The sequence below is a fragment of the Punica granatum genome, chromosome 5 (assembly GCF_007655135.1).
Source record: "Punica granatum isolate Tunisia-2019 chromosome 5, ASM765513v2, whole genome shotgun sequence".
Taxonomy (NCBI): Eukaryota; Viridiplantae; Streptophyta; class Magnoliopsida; order Myrtales; family Lythraceae; genus Punica; species Punica granatum.
In genome coordinates, this window is record NC_045131.1 from 10,602,832 (window position 1) to 10,625,035 (window position 22,204).

General features: G+C 38.5%; 3 protein-coding genes across 5 annotated transcripts; all 3 read right to left on the bottom strand.

The window, feature by feature from the left end:
- Window positions 1-266: 266 nt before the first annotated feature.
- Window positions 267-4,062, bottom strand: LOC116209242 (probable prefoldin subunit 3). Its single transcript, XM_031542831.1, has 6 exons — window positions 3,724-4,062; window positions 2,919-2,976; window positions 2,367-2,438; window positions 1,021-1,140; window positions 835-936; window positions 267-611 (listed from the first exon to the last, which is right to left on the bottom strand). Exons 1-6 carry the CDS (start codon window positions 3,867-3,869, stop codon window positions 531-533), a joined length of 579 nt encoding a protein of 192 aa, XP_031398691.1. The 5' UTR covers window positions 3,870-4,062; the 3' UTR covers window positions 267-530.
- Window positions 4,063-11,535: 7,473 nt separating this feature from the next.
- LOC116209666 (transcription factor bHLH148-like) lies at window positions 11,536-12,762 on the bottom strand. Its single transcript, XM_031543383.1, has one exon. It carries the CDS (start codon window positions 12,496-12,498, stop codon window positions 11,863-11,865), a length of 636 nt encoding a protein of 211 aa, XP_031399243.1. The 5' UTR covers window positions 12,499-12,762; the 3' UTR covers window positions 11,536-11,862.
- Window positions 12,763-13,686: 924 nt separating this feature from the next.
- Window positions 13,687-18,782, bottom strand: LOC116207330. 3 transcript variants are annotated; one of them, XM_031540236.1, is made up of 4 exons: window positions 18,646-18,782; window positions 18,404-18,523; window positions 17,238-17,575; window positions 13,687-15,083 (listed from the first exon to the last, which is right to left on the bottom strand). In XM_031540236.1, the coding sequence occupies exons 1-3, from the start codon at window positions 18,742-18,744 to the stop codon at window positions 17,252-17,254; spliced, it is 543 nt and encodes a 180-aa protein (XP_031396096.1). In that variant the 5' UTR covers window positions 18,745-18,782; the 3' UTR covers window positions 13,687-15,083; window positions 17,238-17,251. The 3 variants fall into 3 exon arrangements, with proteins under 3 accessions (XP_031396096.1, XP_031396097.1, XP_031396095.1); XM_031540237.1 differs by lacking the exon at window positions 13,687-15,083 and adding an exon at window positions 15,093-16,549; XM_031540235.1 differs by lacking the exon at window positions 13,687-15,083 and having other exon boundaries at window positions 16,857-17,575.
- Between the last annotated feature and the right edge of the window lie 3,422 nt (window positions 18,783-22,204).

The window sequence follows — 22,204 nt, forward strand, 5'->3', positions numbered from 1 at the left end:
GCCAATGTCTCTCTCAATGATAATAACAATTATAATCACAATCAGATGGTGTAACGGAAAGCATCCAAGAGTAATGACCCTTTTGAGGCCAAAAGATAAGATGGGGCTTATCAATAATTATCGACCCACCATCACCACCAACTTGACACGTTATTTGGCGGTTCATTAGAGTCGAATTTCTTTTGGATTTAGAGCTTTTTTTGGGGCCACATAATTTCCTCCACTGGCTCACAATTCAAATTTAAAATCCGCCAAATGCTCTCAAATTGCAAATACCCAAGTTTTACCAATCAAGAAGATTGAACAAAGCTCAAGCCGATAATATTGTCTATCAAACAACCTATCACAGTAACAGAAGATTCAATCAACATCTGAAATACAATTTCTAGGACTATCGTACCATGGAAACAAATATTATAAGTTAGATGAGAAAGCCATCTCTCTTAACTAAAAAATTGAGAAAACAGAGAGAACAGAGACACACTGTCAACTTGGATTACAGACTGGCAATGGTTCAAAAAAGATGTTCCTCACGAGTCACTGGAAGTAGAAGCTGCTTGACGAATTCTTCGCTGATGAACGTCCCAATTATACACGCGAGCTATTGTCACCTGTCCACGTTAGTACAAAAAAGTCATGGAAATATACTACTTGTCGACTCTGCAGAAGAGGTGAGCTCAAGCATGCACGCAAACGTATGTTTAATCTGGCCTCATGAAGCAAAACAAAAACTTTTTGATAAAGCATATTCAGGTAAGATGGCCATTAAATATTTCAAGTAAATAGTACTGCAGAAATTAAGACTGCCTTCAGATTCCAGCGATCACTGCATACCTGAGTTATGGTGACCTGATCTCGCAGAAACTGTAGATCAGCGAGAAGGACTTCCAAGCTCGCTTTAGCATTCTGTAGATTCTTTTGTAGAAGGACCGTCGCCTATACAAATGGTTTTTAACATATGATTATGCTACAGCTCCTTCCTCAGAAAGAATCCTTGCATAAACAAACATTGAGTTATACCTCTTCACCTGAGTACTCCAACATTACATTTGCTCCCAGCCACAGGCATACGGAGTCACTATCCTCGATGCAAGCACGGGAATATATGCTTTCTGATACTTCAAAATCAGCAATCAGAGCCTGGGATGAAAATGTGAGTGCAAAGGATGTTAGTTGACAGTCAACTATCCTAACAGGATGTGGAGAATTCAAGCTATAAAACTCACTTCTCCCCAATAAAAGGGTAAAATTGGGAACAAAACAAGTGGGTCTCATCACATGACCAAATCATGTCTAGCAAAGGCAATTGTGAGGCTTAAGAATGAAAGTTATATCCAACTGATACTTGGAATACATAGATGCCGCTGAAATCAATTACTTAAGGATGATTATCCTGACAGGTAAAGTAATAGAAAGCAGCATAAAGGATCGAAAAAGCAACAAATTCAAAGTGTAAAAAAGCAAAATTCTTCATATTAAGAGAAAGTGCATGTTTTAGGCAAGGAGCTCTAGCGCTTCGATGGTAAGCAGTCACGCCGCTGGACCTTTAGGAAAGTGCATTTTTTAGGATTCAAGGAGCTCTAGCGATTTAGTGGGGAAGCAGCCGCCAGGCTGGCCCTTTGGGAAAGTGCATTTTAGGATTCAAGGAACTCTAGCGCTCCCTTTGGGTTGAGTAGCTTTACTCAAACCAAACATCTATATATAGAAAGGGAGGCCCCGATACTCCTGCCCAAATGAGGTTACTATGCTGTTGTTCCTTCCCCTTTTTTATTCACATTCATTATAAAAAAATAAAATAAAAAAGTGAAAAGGAAGGCCAGTATTAATTATAATCAAGACACCAACTGAGACAGATTCCTTCAATATATGAAATATCTACCATCAGAAAAATGGAAGCAAAGGCCAGTGCATTAGCACCTTTGGATAGTCAATATTACCCATTTTAAACATGAATCGTGATATGGATGCTACGAGTTGCATTAAAGGTAGATCAGCAATGGATATGATGCAGGGAAATCAAAGTGAAATGTGCACAACATATTTGGAGTTTACTTTAATCAATGAGGTGAAATATATGATGACTTAGTCATCTGTTATGAGGTCTCATAAGTGCATCAGCATGACTTTATTCAAGCATCAGATGCCCGACATTGATGTTAGAGAAAGAACGGTTGAATTAGGATGCAAAGTGAAACTATGCATTAGCGTGACAGGCCAAAAGAGGAATCAATTCATAGCATTAGAACTGCAATTTATAACTTATCCGTACCATTTGACATCTTATACTAACTCAACCAGACCCAATAGCATTCAACCACAGACTGCACAGAGTACACAATAGAATGAGGAGTGCATAGAAAACGAACCTCACCAGTGCCCTTCTTTGATTGCAACGTGGCTACTATATCTAGGCACTTCTCTATATCAGGAATTTTTGCCTGAGAGAGAAGCCGAATATATAAAAAGTTCAGTTATGTCAATACAGCAATCAAGTACTTTTGAGTAAAACAAGTACAATAAAAACAATGGCCCAATTCACGCTTAACTAGTTCAACAGAGCTACTTTGTTCGTTGTCATATGGGTAGCAAGAACCACGGTCAGCGGAGTCAGCTCTTCTAAGCCATTTATCTCCACGCTTTATAGTTGATTAACTCGTTTCTTCTCCTCAATCTAATAGATGTCCCTTTTTTCTCATTTTGCAGAGGGGTTTGATTCTCTTAAAGTAAGAATAAATGGCTTGATCGCATACTTATAATATTTAAAACAACACCAACAGAGCAAGCACCCTTATTTGTTGAATTCATACCACATCATAGTATGAGTTCCAAGAAAGGTGATACAGAAGAGAAAAATGACGAACTCATATCCTCCACCAGTCAGTGATGATACAGGAGGGAAACTGAACAGGAAGGCTGACCTGAAGGTCCCTTTGCTGAGCTAGAAGTTTCATCTCAGCGAACTTGTATTGTTGCAGTCTGCAAACAGAAATATTTATAACGCTTAGAAGACTGAAAGCAACGGCTCAACTTTGTCATATACCAAGCACACACAACACTCCTGCTGCGTGTTTGTACTCTTTACTATTGACTCCGGATAGCACACGTAGAAACAATCACACTAGGAGGATTAAAGCCGACAAATCAAGCAACGCAGATATAGTCAGAACCAAATTTTACAAGTGTTCAATAAGAGATGGCCACAACTCCACATTACAGTCCTAATAGTTTAAGCGAATAAATACTAGGAAATGCTTGCAGGAAATAAAGACCCATCAATGTGAAGCTGCAGAAAATCACCAGAAAACTCAATCCGGAATTCAATTATCCAGCAATCATAACAATCATTCATACTTCAAAAAGTTGCAAAATCACAGTAAGGGAAAAAAAATCCTCATTTGGTGTCAACTAATGACTGTCCGAATTATGCTTTCCTTATTCCATCTAGAGCTTAAAAGAGCACAAAAGCACAGCTTTACTCGATCCTACAGATACCAACTGTAGGGAGGAAAAAAGGCACTGCTTTACTCAGCGCGGATGAACTAATCAGATGGCCATTGGTACAGATACTGAATCAACCACTAATCCATAGAGCATCATCCAAACTACATCTGTTCCAATTTTACTTCCAAAATGAATACGGAATGCACAGATGCACGGAGCTTTCGGCAAAGAGTCGGGAGATCAAAGAGGTGAGCAATCAGGAGCTAGGAAGAGGGACGAGACCGTTCTTGGAGGAAGGCGAGGGCGGAGTTGACGTCGAGGCCGGATTGGGTGAGATATGTTTGGACATCCTCCACGAACTGAGCCCCCGGTATACCCCTCCTCTCCGTAGCCGACGACGGCGATGATGAAGATGAAGCTGCCGCCATTTTGTCGCTCCGGATGAACAACTGATTCGCCGATCGATTGATAGGAAGAGAGAGAGAGAGAGAGAGAGTGACTGGTGAAGTGAAGTCTCCTCCTTTCAGTAGTATGGCGAGCCCAGAGGTCTCTCTCTGCTGCTGCTGCTTCCTCTGCGACGGCTATGGCGACCGTCTCCTCAGTTCCAGCGATGGCGTCCGGACTACTTCGAGACGACGCCGTAAGGTATACCCTTCCCGGTCCCAGGTCAATGGGCTCATAATTGGGCTTTGGTAGAGTTGTTGGGCCTCGAAGTGGCCATTCCTATGGCCCATTCTGTTCCCATGGGCCTCACCCTGAAATTAGGCCCACCTTGGGCCCTTTTGACCTCGTTCATCCACCGATGTTAAGCTTGCTCCACATTCGAAATCTTGATATATTGTTCCCCCCAAAAAAATAATAATAATAATGCTGGATATATTCATTCTAGCTCGAAGGATCAATTGATGCACGGGGCTGATTGATAAGAAATTAGAGTTACCTTGGATCTAGGACATAACAACTTGCAACAAAAATATTGAGGAAATAGTGTGAGTCCCTGTGGCCATTTAACTGATTGGACGAGACGGTGCAGCGCCACATTTTTTTTTTATATGGACCTATACAATGAAATAGAAAGTTTAATAATTAATAAAAGGAATACTGGTAGTGTCACTAAGTATCGAATCTGAAATATCAAAATTATCAAGTCAGGGCATACGTTACTGCGCTATACTCTCTTTGAGTGCAGGGCGACATCTTAGTACGATGCCAACTTCCATGATGTGAATTATGGTTCGCGTTAGTGCATCTTAGGCGGCCCTCCCCGTGATCAATACAATACGACGGATAGACAATACCAAAAACAAACCATTTGCTTAAATTATTTGTTTTTGTTTGCACAGGGTCCAGCTGATCTAGTAACTGATGTTTATAGATAGGTTAAAATATGGCACAAAGATAATAGGAACCCCGTGATATCAAAATATTAATGCAGATAACTTCATGATACTGAGCTCCCATCCACATCATTTTTTTTTGTGTAATTTTTGATATATGAAAGTCAAAAGAACCCCAACTAATTCAGTTCAAACCGGGTCGATCCACTAAGAGGTAAAACTCTCATAGCATGGATTTTATTCATTCATAAGATTTGAATATGAGATATTATTTTAGGATAATAAGTATCGAACAGCTTGAATCAATTCATGTTGGTTCCCTCATCTTTAAATCTTTTCACTCCGAATAAGTCTTTAATATACTTTTTTCGATTATAAGAGAGACTTCTATATCTAGTACAATGAAAATAAAATTTTAATTGATAAATGGACACATATAATCATATAAAAAATCAAATATAACACCTTTAGATTAGCAGGAGAGAATATGTACCACTGCATTATACTCTTTTCTCAAATCTGGACTATGCTTTTGATGCTTAAACACCGGGAGAAGATAGGGAGCCGCAATCCCAAATACCAAGAAGAGTGCACAATAATGGAGGAGTTGGTGGATTAACGTTAAACAAGATTTGACAAGCCTAATCACATCTACTTAGAATTAAAACCCCAAAAGAGTAGGTAAGATGCTGCCCAATATTAACACTTTACTCGGGATTGATTTGCTTTATTATTATGAGTCTAATCGATGCCAATTAGTGCACTGATGGCCTACACTTATAAAGCCCCACCCTATGTCTCTACTCCAACGAGAGGTTGGAACTTGGAGAAACGGAAATTAAGATAGCCACTACAGAGTAGTTACTGGAACATCTCAATGTACAATTGAAATAAATCATGAGCCTAAATTTACATTTTAGACTTTATCTTTCTATCCATGTCGGACTCGTTGTTGCTTGTTTCTTGGGTGCATCGATCTTCGGATAACATATACGACATATAGTTAAAATGTAACTATATGTTGGACTCGTCCTTTTTTGCTCGTTTCTATGCAAATCGGACTCGTTGTTGCTTGTTTCTTGGATGCATTGATCTTCAGATAACAGAGACGACAGATCGATCTTGGATGATAGCTTGCGTGTCTTGATGATTCTGTCAAGAACGTACACTTATGTATACTTCAAATTGCGAGCATGTATGTACAATGAATGCACATCATGCTTCCTAATTGATTCCGGGAGGAGATTCAACCAGTGTAAGATATGTGTGTTATATATACATATATATGAAAATATAACACGTATATTTATTGAGAAAAAAAAAACACTTATACTTCTCTTAAGCTACTCTTTAAGCTCAGGGGCAGTTAAATAACTTCACTAACCTTCCTTGCTCCTACACAAGCATCATTGATAGCTACTTGTAAAAAAGGTGGTGAAGTTAAGGTCTCTTCTACAACATCAGCATTTGATTTTGAACTTTAGAATCATTTTATGTTTTTCATGTGGAAACATGGGTATTAATTGGGAGAGCTTTATTTCCTAGTGGATCGATTGGGCACGAATCTTAATTAATTATAACCAATTAAATATTTGGGTACCTTGGATGCAAAAAAAAAAAAAAAAGAAGGAAAGATATTGTTACCACCCATAATTAGCAAAATTCCCATACTTCATAACTTCATGCACTACTAATTATGTCCTCCAAATATATCACTCAATTCTGGTCTAAACCCAAAGAAATTAATATTCTTTCAATGAAAATGGCATTTTTCTTGGTTTTTCAATCGAAAAAGTAAAATGGTCCACCTTCATTGAATGGGCACCAGTTGTTTAGATTAGTAAAACGATGGCCTAAACAGACCGTAAACGTGATGAGAAAGAAGGGTCACTCTACTCACAGGCAATGTCATTCTGAAAATGAGGGAATTTAAATTTTATTTTTATAGATAATCACCATACTACTGATTATTTTCCTCTTTTTTTTTCTTTTTGGGTCATAACTAATTATTTTCCATTAAGTTATAGATAACCAATAAGTATTAAAAATAAACTTTATCTTTCCATCCCAAGTTTTCCAGACGTACATTGAATATTACATTTTAAGCAAATGTATAGACATTTTTAACCTTCCAAACCTATTAAGTACCTCTCAAGCTTTCCAAATTTGACTCAATATTGTATGTATAATGAAGCTGAATAACCTAATCACATATGCGGTATAAAATATAAGGCGTTATCATGAACTCTCTTTGTCCATATACAAGCCTAGCTTGTCTATCACCACATACAGTATAATATATACACGTATATAATTAATCTTTAATTTGGACGACACCGGGACGGTATCAAGTTGGTATTGGACCTTCCTCAGTATCATTGGATGCCGCACTTTAAATTTATAAAGTCCCTTCTTTATGTCTATATATCAATCTTTTCCGTATACTATTTTTTCTCTTTCGTTTAATGGAGTAAAATACCTCGACCACTCCATGTGGGTGCGAGTGATGAGCGATCCCTTTAACATGAGATGGATCTAAGCAATGTGTGAGAAGCTATTTAAATGCGTCGTGTCCTTTACTAGGGCTAGGGTTTTTGTTTGTATGATCACATGCACCATTTTAAAAAGGATGAGAAAGAGGGACAAAAATTAAAGGGGGTGGAGATAAGGGGTGAAGAGAGGCAGCTTCGAAGTTGCTTGCATGGCTAAAAAAGTGAAGCAGCCACGATTTTGTGTTGGAGATTGTCATGACATGTCACATGTGACTAATGATTTCTTTGCATTTTGCTTTTGATGCAATCAAATTGTTCTTATTCCTTCATTAAGATTGTGAATATATATATATATATAGAAAAAGTTTATTATCCTCGATATGTATATACGGCCACAAATCTACCCCTCGTCACCACAAAATACATTAACATGTAGCACGTGCGAATGCCTTATGTATTATACATATGTGTTTGTCTAGTGTCTCCTCTTCTGATACGTGGTCCTTTGGCAGCCGATCATTCACATAAAAAATACACGCACAAGCTTACACACACATACAAATAGTATCGGAACTCGAACTCGTGAGATTTAATTTAGTTGATATATATATATATATATATATATACACACACAGAGTTGTCAGAGAAGCATTACTCATATAAATGTATTGAAATGTTTATATGTTAATGATTCGTAAATTAGCTAATTGGCCAGCCTCCGCAAATTGACTGTACCAATCTCTATTAAAGAGGGTATAGCGCAAGTGATACTCGTGGTGAGATTATCCGTATCACTTTATTAATTATTAAAATTTTTATTTTATTATACTACGTTCACGTAGCCTCCCTTATAAAAAAAACTAATCTCTTGCATTTGCGACCCATGCATGCTATCGTTTGCATGGCACCGGCATATATAAATTCAACGTTTTGATGAGCTCTATAATCATTTTTTTTTCGGTTACAAGCTTTATAATCATTTTGCTTTAATGTTAATGGAGTAAAACGTTGGCATTTTGTAATGATAATGTCTCGACACGTCATGCTCATGTTTAAATGCATTATTGCACCTCAATAACGTGAGTCTAATTAAGATTGAGTTAAACTTATGCAACAAATAGGATATCGTTATAAAATTATAAGGAAAATAGTAGGTCTGGCAAAGCTGAAGATTGCTTCCCTTTCCTCGGATCTCCAACAGGCTCAAGGACTCAGCTGCTGCCAGATCTTTAGGACTATGGTTTGTCTTGGTTTGTATTTTAAACTGTGAACTTTGGATTGATGGTCCTTTGTTTTTTTTTTTGGTTTGTCAATAAAATACCACTTACTCGAAAACAAAAAAAAAATTAAGAAAAGTGAACAATTAATTAGCCAAAATATAGAGGATATAGGATATATATAAGAGCATGTCCAATGCTTGGCACTCAAATGGGTGCTAATGTGAGCGTATTACTTGCCACATTAAAAAGCATGGCACTCCATTTGGGTGCCAATCGCATACTATTTAAATTATACACATATATATGTATAAATAATTAAGTATTTGTATAATATAATGGTTAATTAGTTAAATTAAGTAGTTAATTAAACTTTACAAACTAATTATATTAATTAATTACAATAATTAAATTAATTAAAATAATTTCATTAATTATAAAAATTTTATAAAAAAATATCATTTTCATTATATTAATTTTATGAAACTAATTATAATTATAAAAACCGGAAAATTAAATTTATAAAACCAATTATCATTTTCACTACGTATAAAACTTAACAAATTAAATTATTTATTATTACATTATTATTATATTTTTACATAATTATCTATTTTTCTTTTTTAATTTTTTTAAAAAGATTTAAAACTAACGGCTCCTTGACCAGTTTTTTTTTTTAATTTTAAAAAAAAAGGGCAGGCCGTGTGGGCGCAATAGGTCGCATGGCTTGCCGCAATTGGCCCGACACTCCTTTGGCAGTGCTGTCACCTGGAGCACGCCTAGCGGCAGTGTGGGTGCTGGAGCCGCCATGTATCACCCAGCGGTAGTGCGACCGGCACCCTTTTTTTTTTTTTTTTTGCCACTGGACATGGTCTAATGAGCACTTTCTATCTTTGTCGGGAGCTTGTAATTCCTTGACTGAAAGTAGCTGCTTTCCTTAGCTCCCAAATCACTCCATTTAGATGATTTAGAACCATCAATTGGATTTCATTGCCTTCTTATTATATATTTTAGGGCAGGTTATAATTTTATAATTGTTTAATTAAAGATGAACAAATCCAAGAATAAATAATTCAATGGTTGAGAGGACCACAGATTGGGAAATCATAAAGGACGAACTAGATCAATACGATTGGTATCAAAACGACTGGGCCACATTGCGAGAAGGCTACGGATCGGGCATATTCAATTATGTCATATACTTAAGTAAGGTAATCCATGCATCGGAGTATTGAATATGGTAATGCAACTGGAAAAAGGTCCATTTGGGAAACCTTCTACCATGGATAAAAAAAAGATACTTTCGCAAGTTGTTGTACGTACAAGGACACAATTTCAACCTTCTTAAACTCTGTTATTTATCGAAAGATAATGAAACTAACCTCTCTTCTTACATGGAGGGTGTGATCTGATTCAGTCCCAGAGATGTGACTAATGAGAGAGTAAGCTCATCTACCTCTCTCTTTCTCTCTGTTCTTTTTTCTTTTTTCTTTTTTCTTTTTTTTAATCAGTGTCTCTGACCCGAGAGAGAGAGTACAAGGTCTATCCAATATCCTCGAAGAGGACATAAAATTGAAATGGCAATAAGCATAAATAGGGGGCCACATGGGGCTCCTCTGTGATCTGGTATCTTGTTGTATGCGAAGGAACAAACACTGATTCACACCATGTGCTTTCCTCCCTCCGATGTTCCCGCTCAATTCGACAAAATTATTAAGTGATTTCAGATCATCGATAACAAAACAGTCGTAATGAATAATACAGCTTCATCGATATATATACACACGCACGTAATATGTTTGCGTATTCTATACCCACAATCTGATTAGTTCATCAGTTTTTAATAAGTGAGACTGAGACCATATAATAATATGTTTTTCAAATATCATTGAGGCCGCGAGCGTAACTTAAAGGATGGATGTGTGGGGAGAGGAAATTGGTGGGGGAGTGGTGGTCCCTGATAATCTTGTTGTGGGTGTTCAATAATAGTGTGTAGGGTTGTCGTGGTCCTCAACGTCGGTCCAAACCTTACTGATGATAGTGAACAATCATCCAACGCCACCCGTGTGTGTGCCTCTGGCCATTTGGTTCCTTAGTGTCTACCAAATCCAAGACTGATGATTGATTTGAGAGTTAGAGAGAGAGAGAAAATACTATTACAGAATTGATAAAAATTGCGATATATACTATTTCTAAGGTGTACTGGGGAGGAAGAAGATTTTTGATCAATGCGATAGATAATTATTGGCATTTTTTTTTCATGGGATCGATTGGCATAAACGACCTTTGATTTCAATACAAATAACAAAAGGCATGCCATTTTATAGAGGCTCGACCCGAACGCATTCGGAGGAAATAGCAGTTCTCAATGGTTAGTTATACATTGAATAGCCGATACCTAACGATCCATTTGATCGTGTCCTTTGGCATGGCTATGCAATCTTATACAAATACGAGACATGCACTAATAAAGAACATTTTCATTGTCTTCGATGAATTGCATTTCCTATATAATATTATCCAAAAGAAAAACACATGATAACCAATATCCCATTAACTAGTCATTATAATATCCCACCCACCATCTGTCTTACATTGATTGCACAGCAACTTTCAGGGCTGTTAATTTCCAGGAGCCTAATAATTATTGGCTGGTTTCTTCGTATTTAATCAAACCCACGGATAACGAGAAAAAGAAAAACCAATAAATAATATTAAAAGAAAAAAAAAGGTGGCAAAAAGACCAGTGCGAGCACAATAGTTAGTGTAGTGCACTCGCTAGCTTTATCGGGAGATATATAGGGGGAAGGAAGGCCTTAGCTAAAAGCTACACAATACATTGGAGAAAAAGAAGGATCACATGGCACCCACTCCACTATCAACATACTTTTCTCGGACCGAGTCAGCATTTTCTCATATGAATAATAAAGATTGATTGGATAGAAGTTCATTGTAGTGCAGATCATTCAAACCGTAATCGAAAATTTTCTTTTCTAGAGAGGTCGTTTTTGTACTATCATTTTCGAACATTTTATCGAGAACATAGAGGACAATAATATACCTGTTTAAGAAGTTACTGGGACAATGGAGACCATGGACCACCGATTAATTAACACATGTGACAATGATAATCCCCACTAACTACAATTTGCAACGATAGGCCCATTGATCACTGATAATTTCATCAACTTATTCCTCTAAAAGTAATTGGAAAAAAATGAAAAGAAATATGAAAAATGTTGAGAGACAGAAATTAATCTGGCCATGGATATTTTACAAGGAAATAAAGGACCGGATAAACAAAAATGGAAGGGGATGGGGAGAGGGAGAGAGAGAGGGTGACACGTGGGATGGGATAGACCGGAGAGGAGGCAGTCATTGCCGAGGCGGCTGCAGCGAGCCGGAGGAGGAGCCGGGGCCGGAGAGGAGCTGAGCGAGGGTGGTCATGGCCCTGACCTGCATCTCGAGGGCCGCTATATAGTCGGACGCCTCCTCGAGGATCACGGGCAATGGCTCTTTCCGGCAACCGGGGACTAACTGGCCGAGGAACTTCACCTTGCGTTGTACTGCCGACGAGGTCCGTCGCTTCAGTCCCATGACGCTCACTCTCGACTTCTTCGGCCACCGGCCGCTCCCGGCTATGGCTACCCCCTGCCTCCTCTTATTCTGCTTCTTCCGGAACTTCACCCTGAGCCGGCGACTCATCAGGATGGCCCGGCTCCACCGGGTCTTCCCCTTGGCCGCGGCCGCGAGGGCTCTGTCCGCGGCCTCCCTCACGGCTGCGTTGCCGCGAAGCCGGGCTCGGGCGAGGGCATGGAGGAGCTTGTCGGAGTAGGAGCGTTGCTGGGCCTCCGACTTCCACTGGGCCTGGGGGTGGGCCCGGGACTGGGCCTGGGAGTGGGCCCGGGATTTCCGCTTCTTCCTCCTCTTGGACTCGCGCGACGACAACCGGTCTGGCCTACCGTTGTTGCCTATCACTACTGGACCCGAGACCAGAGATGACGTCATCATAGCCCCCTTCACCGGTGGCTCTCCGATTCGCGGCGGCCGGAATAGGATAATTGGATTAAATGGGTAATGAGGGGATAATCAAGGTGGGTTAGGCATCAAGAGCAATAAAAGAAGGAGATTTACATGTATTATTAACTAACAAGAGATTGATAGATTCATGAGAATGAAGACCGAAGAAAGTTGTTCGAGAGACAGAGAGATGGGGATGGAAGAAGAGAGGAGGAGCTGAAAGAGAAGAGAGGTGGGGGAAGAGGATTATAAAGGGAGGGCAAAGCTATTTTATATTAATATAGTGCCATTTATTTGGTCGTTTAATATTTATTATTACTATTATTGAATTTATATATGTTATAATAATTATTAGAAAAGGTCAGTGTCACTTTTTATGGCTTAGCCCATTCCACGGCAATGTTGTTGTTGCCTTTCGGTAATTGTAAGTCTTTTAAAATGCTCCCCATCTCTCCATCTTTTTAACTTGGACGTGAAGTTTAGAAGAGCGCCCACAACTTTTCAAGTTATGGGCATATATGCTTTAGCATAGAAAACATATTCTGACCAATGCGGGCTAATACAGGTGATTTGTCACATCTTTCTCTTAAATAATGTCTCGAATATACGTCTTATGAATGGAGAAATTCTATGATTAGCAAAGTTAATGGGCCGATCCAATATGATCCGATCATAAATTAATCGAGACATATTGAGTATCCAAATACCAGATGATGCACATTGAAAAGAAACGTATTTCAAAATCCGCATTAAGTTAAAATTAAAAGGATTTGAATGCCTGTTATTTCAGTAATATATTAATGATTTAAACGGTATTTTTCTATACCTACTGCTGCGAGATAATAACTACTATTCTGTCGAGGATCGGGTCAGAACTGCTTCAACTCGGATCCCGACATATGGATTTACTCGAGAGTGGAAGGATGAAACGAACAAAAATTGGATGAATTTATAAGATTATTAATTAATAGGGGGAGGGGGAGGGGGTTGCTGTCACTGGCAGTTGGGACATTGCTGGCAGTAGTAATATGAAAGCCCATCCCATGCCTTCGTATGATTGTTAGTGGCAAATACGTAATCCTTTTAAAGGCTGCGCGCGGTTCTCTCTTTTCGAACTACATACACACTGACACATATCTAGAATAAGCTTATCTCCAAAGAATATATATATATATATATATATATATATGCAAATGAGTATATGTTCATCCACCAATGCTCACCGAAAGGTGTATGATCAGGTAATCTATCTCCATGTATAAGCATCACTTGGCCTGCAAACGACTATCCGCTATACTTTCTTTCCAGCATAGTTCATTAGAGCAAAAACCAGAGGCTAATACGGGGGCAACTCTAGTGGCGTCCTTCATCGTCCCGAATTCCATCCTACCGAAATGAGAGGCGGAAGCCAGTGTATTGCTTCCTTCAGCCGACTCCTCATTAACAGTTCAAAAATTCGCAAAGATGACGGCTTTTCCTTCAAAATCATTGTGCCAGTCAAACGAAACCTAAGCTAGTTATACATATATTGATGACCGCTATCTCCTTTTGAGCAATTATTAGGTTCTCTCTGGTCCGACTAATTAAAACCTAACTCCTCACTATCAATAGACAATTGCAGATTAATGCACATATATCGGATTTGGTTTTAGTGATACCTCCCGCACCTCTTGCATACATACATACATACATACATATATATATATATATATATATATATCTGGTCCAAAGAGAAACAGAAATTCCCTGTGCTGGGAAGGTCGCGATTGCCGATGTGGCGAGATTTCATTGGCCAAGTCGGCATTGGTGTTGGCTTCCACTATAAGCTACCGGCCACGGGGTCCCCCCCAGCTTGTTCTTGTTTGTTTTGTATTGTAATGCCTGCAATGATTGGTGTGGGGGACGGCATGTGCTTCGTTTGGCCTTTGGCTTTTGTATCCGTTGTTGGGTCTCTTCGGATTTTAAAAAATTTTGATTAGGCCGCAGATAATTGTTGTTTATGTGTAGCCGATTCCCCCACCCTTTTCCCGCCCAAAGGCTCGCCAGAATCTTTCTGTTCTGCAATTCAATGAATCTGATTTACCAGATCACATGTACTTTTAAATCATCTCCCGATGCACGACATACGCAGATGAATCTACCGAGAGGATCGAGCACCAGTCTTCTTGTTCATAAACATATTTGGTTCCAGTCGGTCTGAGAGTACATATCTCCAACTAAAATTCAAACATGAGTTTGGTTGACTGCGGGAAGCATGAAAAACTGAGTGAGTACGTTGTTACGTAGCTTTAAATATTGCCACCAGATCTCATCTTCATTCCTCAGACCTTGAAGCACACAAATGAGGCAACTTGGAGTTGCATGTCGAAGTTACCTTGCTTAGGTGAGCCGAGCCATATGGTGACCTAGGATAACCTGAAGGTGCGAGCCAGTTGAAATGAAACGAACCGCTTCTACGTTCCATATGCAGCCTCCTGCTCAAGGACCGGCAAGTGGTAGTCTCTGTCACAAGTACTGCTAAGGAGCTTAAGCTTGAGTAGGAGATATCACCGAACCATCCAAGCCCCAGCCTTACTCTGGACATGTTTAGTATGGGTGAATAATAACAACAGAAGCAAGTTCCTTTGCTATGCATACCAATCATGTTTCACATGCTGATTCCATTTAATTCACTAACCCATCAATTCTATTAAACATTATACGAGGGGCGGTGAAAATATAATAGGTAATGCAACACTAGGGGAAAAAGAGCAGCAGATTAGGAGCATAAAGTCCATATGAATCTTGCCGGACTAATTCCAGCTGGCTGCTTAATATTTAATTAACAATAACCTAATATGGAATTCTAGCTTTCATCAACTTGATCAGATGATTGAATTTGGGCATCTTGCTGTAAAGTCATTCAAGAATAATGTATTAATTTATAGAACCCCGACATTCGACTTAAAGCGGCAGCAACATATTGGTCCATAACGGAAGTCGACCATCACACCACCATGTAAAAGTAAATAAATAAAAATAACTAACCAAATCTTACAGCTGGAATTGTTTCTATTTATAATCACCATGTTGGAACATCTATTGTTAATGCCGTGATGTAAGATCTGTCATGGACTGTTCATATGACCATGACCATATCATCAATTGCTTTTATGTTTTGACTCACTCTTGGCAAATGACTCATCTCTCTTCTAGCACTTTTAATTAACTTCTGTGACTGTTAGATGTGTGCAGAGTCAGCTTTTTCTCCCAGCTAATAAGAATCCTAATCTGTTATAGGAGCAGCGAAGGTGATGATAGACGAAGAGAGCGGAATATAATCGGAAAGCAGAGATGTTTCCACGTTTTAATTAAGGGTTAGGGTGGTTGAGCAATCTAATCGCAGGAAGACATAAGCTTTTGCATCAATCAGAGGAAGATGCTTCCACATAAGGATTGGACATTTGGCTTATTCCGTTTTACTTATCATAGAAGAATCTGATCAGAATAGTTGGTCTATCATGATTATCTATGGGCTGAATCGATTATATTATGTCACCATCTGAACTCTATTTCAAATACTTTAGACTTCAGAATAGCAAATTTTCTTCTGCTGTTTTGACAAATGGGAGCAAAGATGTTCCTGGAAAATAAAAAAATTGTGTGCCCCCATTGACAACCTTCACCGGTTAATGACTAAGGGAAGAATAAAACAATGTAGCTCTTGTGTGTCATCTGGCCCTGGTAGTTATAACAGTCGTGGTATTCATTATGATAAGATGAGAACAATGAAAAAGGAAAAGGATGAGAATGCGCTTATATCTCTGTACGTAAATATTTGTGGCTATTTGGGAAGCTAGTCTAGCAGCTTATTCTTAAGTTACTGATAGAAAATCCATGTACAGAAGAGAAGCCCAGAAATTCTAGCCATATGACAGGTTTCCGAGTTAAGCAGTGCTAGAAAGAGAGACTGGGCAGATCGGGAGCTACATTTATCCTTGTTTATGCCATTCCTTCCAGGTAAAAAAATTCCATGCTTGTCCATTAAATTTCTCTCTAGGAGCTACATCAAAGACAACTAATCAAACATGGAAGTTTGCATTAGCATGTAACTGCTAAGACAGGGAAATGCTATTGATTGCACTTAGACATTTATGGAATGATGTGCAGAGTTAATCATCATTAGACAGACTCCGAAACTTTTCGTAGGCATGCTTTATGGGATGGACATAACGGATTGAGATTAGGAGATCAAAGAGAAATAAAAAATGAAGGACATCAGAGCTCACAAAATTCAAAATCAAGTGTAACAAAAAAAAAATCAAAATCAAGGGGACATAACATACACTGAGGAGAATAACATATGAACATGCTTCAGGCTAAGTAATCAATTACTAGGTGGTTATTAAAAAAAAAAAAAGGATCTTTGCTTAGCTTGGTACGGAGAGAATATATTTGAGCCGGTCCAATGAAATTCTTTGTTGATTTATAGGGAAATGTATATCATGTAACAGGTTGATCAACTAATGAATGAATTGAATTGATCCAGGAAATAGGAACACCCCCAATGATGGTGGGTCAATGACAACATAATAGACCACTGTGGCCAGACATATTTCCTCCTTACCATGGTACGAATTGGATCAAATACTATTTGATGAATGATAGACAAACATATTTCCTCATGCAAAAGAAGTGATTCACTACTTGCAGAAGAACTTAAAAGTTGGGATCGTTGGTCTGGAAGCTACCTGGATGGGGGAGATTAGGTCGGAAAAATGCCACCTTGTGATCTTTCCAGTCCTGAGCTGAAGGCAATGACTAAAAGGATCCCAAACACGAGACAGAGGAAGGGTACAGAAACTTTGAGGCAAGTGAGGCCATCAGAGTAAGCTCTCTGCTCAGATACGGTGCAAAGCTTATCCATTTTGTCCTTGATCACTGCTTCTAGGAGCTGTTTGGATTGGCAATTCGCATCAAATGATTCCAGAACCTGTTTCTGAGCGGTTACAAGAAGATTCGCCAATTGATCTACTCCCAAAGAAGCAATCGCTGAATTGCTCAATCTATCAGCACTGTCATCAGTTATCTTCGAACAAAAGACGCTGTGTTAGAGGAGGCAAGATGATGGAACAGGAATAAAATAACAAAGTGATCGCATGAAACGCTGCATTAAAAGGGTCAGAATAATGTCCAGACATCCTAGGATAATTTGTCCTGCTCCTACCCTGATTGTTGGACAGCTAAAAAGATAGAAGAAGTCAAAGCATCATAGCAATGAAAAGGGAAAGTTTTAGCTCTCCAACGGTAAATCACACAGCACGAAATATGAGCACAATAGTAATGCATTCGCTGTAAAGGCAGGATGATTGCTGCCAAAAGATCATGTTATGATCATTTTCAGAAGCCTCAAATCTCACAATCGCAATAAACATAATTAGAAATTAATAATGGGAAGCATGAAAGTCTATATGTATAGTTTTCGGAGCGGAAGTACAACTTTGTTAATATAGAGATGAAAGAGGCTGGTAATGACATCTCATATCTTGTGCATGATGGAAACACTGAATCAATGAACCTGAACTAGGAGACGAGATTCTAGTAACTAAGCTGGCATATCTAATAAGTACGACAAATGATCATCCAACGCAATGAATCGAGAGAAGCATTAACAGCAACAAATGACAATAAAGTGAAGCACTTGACTGCTCTGAATCTCACTGAAATCTACAAAGTTAATCTGATCATAGTGATTCCTCTAAAATTATCGCAACTTAATTGCCATTGCAGTAGCAAATGGAAGTAAGCAAGCAAAGTTCAGCAGAATTACTGAACAATGTCCAGCAGAAACCTAAACCAAAGTGCAAGATCCAAAAATCTGCATCATGCTAGAGCACTGGCTGAAAGTGTAACGTACCTCTGTAATTTCGCCGTCGGGATTAGCATCAAGAGCGTCACAAAGTGCAGTGAAATCGGACAATTCCTTGGGAATGTCCTCCGTTGAGCTCAGTTCAGAGGACAAGCTCTTCCTCGGGACCTGTAACGCGTGGAGGCAACGAGCTTACACAGACAAACGATGCAGCACGTGCAGGGATTCGCGATCGTACACGGAAAGCAGTTCGCACAGAGAGCGAGAGAGGGAGGGGAACATGAAGCTACCTTCCGAGATTTCTTCGCCGGAAAACCTCCCGACCAGCGACCGGCGAGCTTCGTGTGACGTGAAGTTCCCTCGCTCCGGTGACCTCCTTGAGCTCTCATTCCTCTCTTCTTGGCGGGAGAATTTGTGCAAGGGAAGATATTTCTGATTTGTCGAAGGCAGGGATTACAAAACTGCCCACTTTATATAGCTTTTCGTTTTCTTTCCTTTCCTGGGAATGACTACGGGCCGCATGGGCTCAGGTATTTGGATTGGGCCCGTCCATATTGGCCCAACCAAGCTACCAATAATATTTTCCCAAAATGAACTTATATCATTCCATCAAAAACAATTATTTTTTTCCTTTTAGGGGAAAAATGAAAAAAAATGAGAAAAATAAAATAAAAACATTGATTTTTTTTTCGGGTTATAAAAGAGGTATATGAACTATTATAAAAATAAAAATAGTAAAGCTAAATAAAATGACACGGAATTGACGAGGATTGAAGGATGACTTATGCCATTGCATCAAATTCTCTTCCTTGAAAACATAGGCTTTTAACCGTTTACAGTGGGAAAATAAATCGGACCTGCCCAAGAAGTGAGAAAACTCTATTCTACATTTCTTTTCCATGAAAGTTGTAAATATAGTTCGATGAACCAATATGAAAAACTCTAAGCCAAATTAAAATCTCCAATGGCCAGAACATGAGAGTAACATTCATGGACATATTAATACTGTTTACAAACAGCAAAACATAACCACTGGGCTAACTTGTACCTTCTGAAAATGTCATCCATCCAACTACATAAAAAAATTTAAAATTTTAGTGTTACTTTTATAATTGACTTCTCCCACTTTTGTACAATCAGCATTCCACACTAGTATGCCAGAGCAGCAAATTGAAATCTAGTAGGTGCATATATATGTATGGGCTCACTACAATAAATAAGGTCTATGGCTACTCTTTGTTCCCGATGCATGATAAAAGAGTCGACTAAAAAAAAAGCTGGACAGAATTTGGCTACGCTTTTATATGGCGTCTCCATGTTCTTTTTCTTAGCTACGTTTTTTCAAAATTCGTGCCCTGCCTTGACAATTTCTCCCTTTAAATCAAGCATTGTGGGTCGTGACTAATGCAAGATACAACATTTGCAGCATTCATCATCTGTGAAGGCCACGTTGAGCTTGATTTGTAGGGGTAATCATCGTGACCCTTTGAGGAGCTAGGCAAGGGCGTAAGTTTCTCTCAGAGCGGAGACAAACATAGGAGTCATTTCGCTTCAAGGTAAAAAAATTTGTTTATCTCGCTGCTGTACGTATTTTATGAGCTCTCTGTTTGTGTTTGTGTTGTTTCTCTGTTGATTTTGTGAGCATACTCTTATGTGTTTGTGTTGTCGCTCAGCCGATTCATTCAGGTTTTTGTGCTGGTGTTGTGTTTTAGTCGATGAAAAAGTGATAGAATGAGAGGAGCTATTTGTTCATTCATGTACGTGTATTTATATCTTCTTGTAAAGGGATGAGTTTTGAATGAGAGGAAAAATCTTAAAAAGAGATGAGGGTTATAGGATGAGATATTATATAGCTTTTTAAGCTCATACGACAATGGTGGACCTCCTTTTCTTTTTTTGGCTGTTGAGGTCTATCCCACTAACGGGGCAAATCTCAAGAGAATCTTGCTTGTAAATTAATATCTGATTGTCTCACTCTTCATACCCGAACTCTTCCACATTTTTCTATTGATTGATTGCTGGCACCTTATCAAGTGATTCACTTCTGTTTTATAATTTGTTTCTGTAATAGACTTGCTCTGTTTTTTCTCTCCTAAGTTTCAGTAATTTAATATCTTCATGCTCAACTTGAGTGTGACTTATCTAATTGCAGCAAATTTGTAGTCGTTGTTGCATCATGTAAAACATGTTTTTTCTCCTATTTTATTAATTTCACGAAGTTATGAATGGCTCATTGAAATATTTGACTCATGTTGCAAGATGGCAAGAACAAAGCGTTTGAAAACCGTAGAGATCACCTCGAATAGTGGATCAGGAAATGATTCGAGCAGCCATGGAGCCTCTATTGAGGACTCTAGGTCATGACCAACTACTCCCCAAGATGAAACATTTGGAAGCCAAAATGACACCCATCCTGACTCACCAAGGACCACCCAACAATCTGAGCTCGAGGACTCTCAAAATACAGATTCTTATACTATTATAAGTCAGCACCTTTCATGATAAATGCTTCATAGCTAATATTATTTTCATAAAATGTTAAGTATATTACCAATGTTTTTACTGATTTCACTGTTTTAGATGGTGAAGGAAAAACAAGAGTGAAGCTGAGGGGTGGCTCAGGCAAAGGATGTCTGGAGTTTGCCGGAGAGTGAAAAAATCATTGTTTTTTTAATGAACTTGGCCAGCCGACTGAGAAGCCGGGTGGCATATTAGGTAGCTGGCTTGGAACAGTTGCTCATCGAGGAAATCTATGCCCACTTAACTATATCAATTGGAAGAAAGTGTCTCGTACCCTCAATAAAAATCTAATAAATTTGACAATGGTATGTGCTTATGTCTGGACCTGAATTTTAAAATTCCATCCTTCATTGCTCCTTTTTCATTTGGAATCATGTTTAATCTACCTTATAATGAAACGGCCCCTGATATGTTGGCTTTTTTTTTTTTTTATGAGCACCTTATTGACTTAGATGCTTCTATTCTAGCTCAAAAATTTAATTTGTTTAAAGCTAGTCAAGAATAAACAATTTCGGCTTCTTAACTCAGGAATTATTTTTTCTGGTTATCCATCCTACATATGATATTTAATAAAGGTCGTTCTGTGTTGCTCTAATAAAGCTGTGATTTGTTTCTTTGTTCAGCAGTTTGTCCTGCAGAATTTTTCAGCTTTATATATGTCTTCACTTCTAAAGCTGCCTTTGAGTTTATATTGTGCAATTTGGGTTCTTCCTTTTAGTCTTTATAGAAGATAATAGCTCTTCCTTTTGGTTTTGTGATTGTTTTATATCTATTTGGTTTTGTAGACCAAGTTTGTACTTCCACTAGAGAATAAACGCACTGAAAAATGGATACTGAAATCCATTTCATCAAAGTGTAAGGATTACAAATAGGACTTGAAGAAAAAGTACTTCGTTGAAGGAAAATCTCAAGAAGAGATTGCTGATAATGTGCCAATTGGAATTTATGGTTCCCAATGGGGATATCTTGTGAATTACTGGTTTTCTGAAAAGAGTAACGTAAGTTAAAAAAACATCTCCAATCAATCATATATATGCAGTTACAATAACATAGTAACATGTACTTATCTTTTTGACTGCATAGCAATATTCTGACATCGGAAAGGTTGCCCGCACAATTCAAGTGACTCAGCACACTTCAGGCTCTATGAGTTTTGCTCGCGCTAGAGATCTATTTATGGGGATTTATATTTTTTCAATGAATTCTTATTTTTATTAAATTTTTTACAAGATTGTTTCCAAACTATAATCAACTATACCTGATCGTTGCAGGTTAGAAAACATGGTTGACAACCTCGTCTAGTCGAGTGGTATTCTATAACTCACCAAC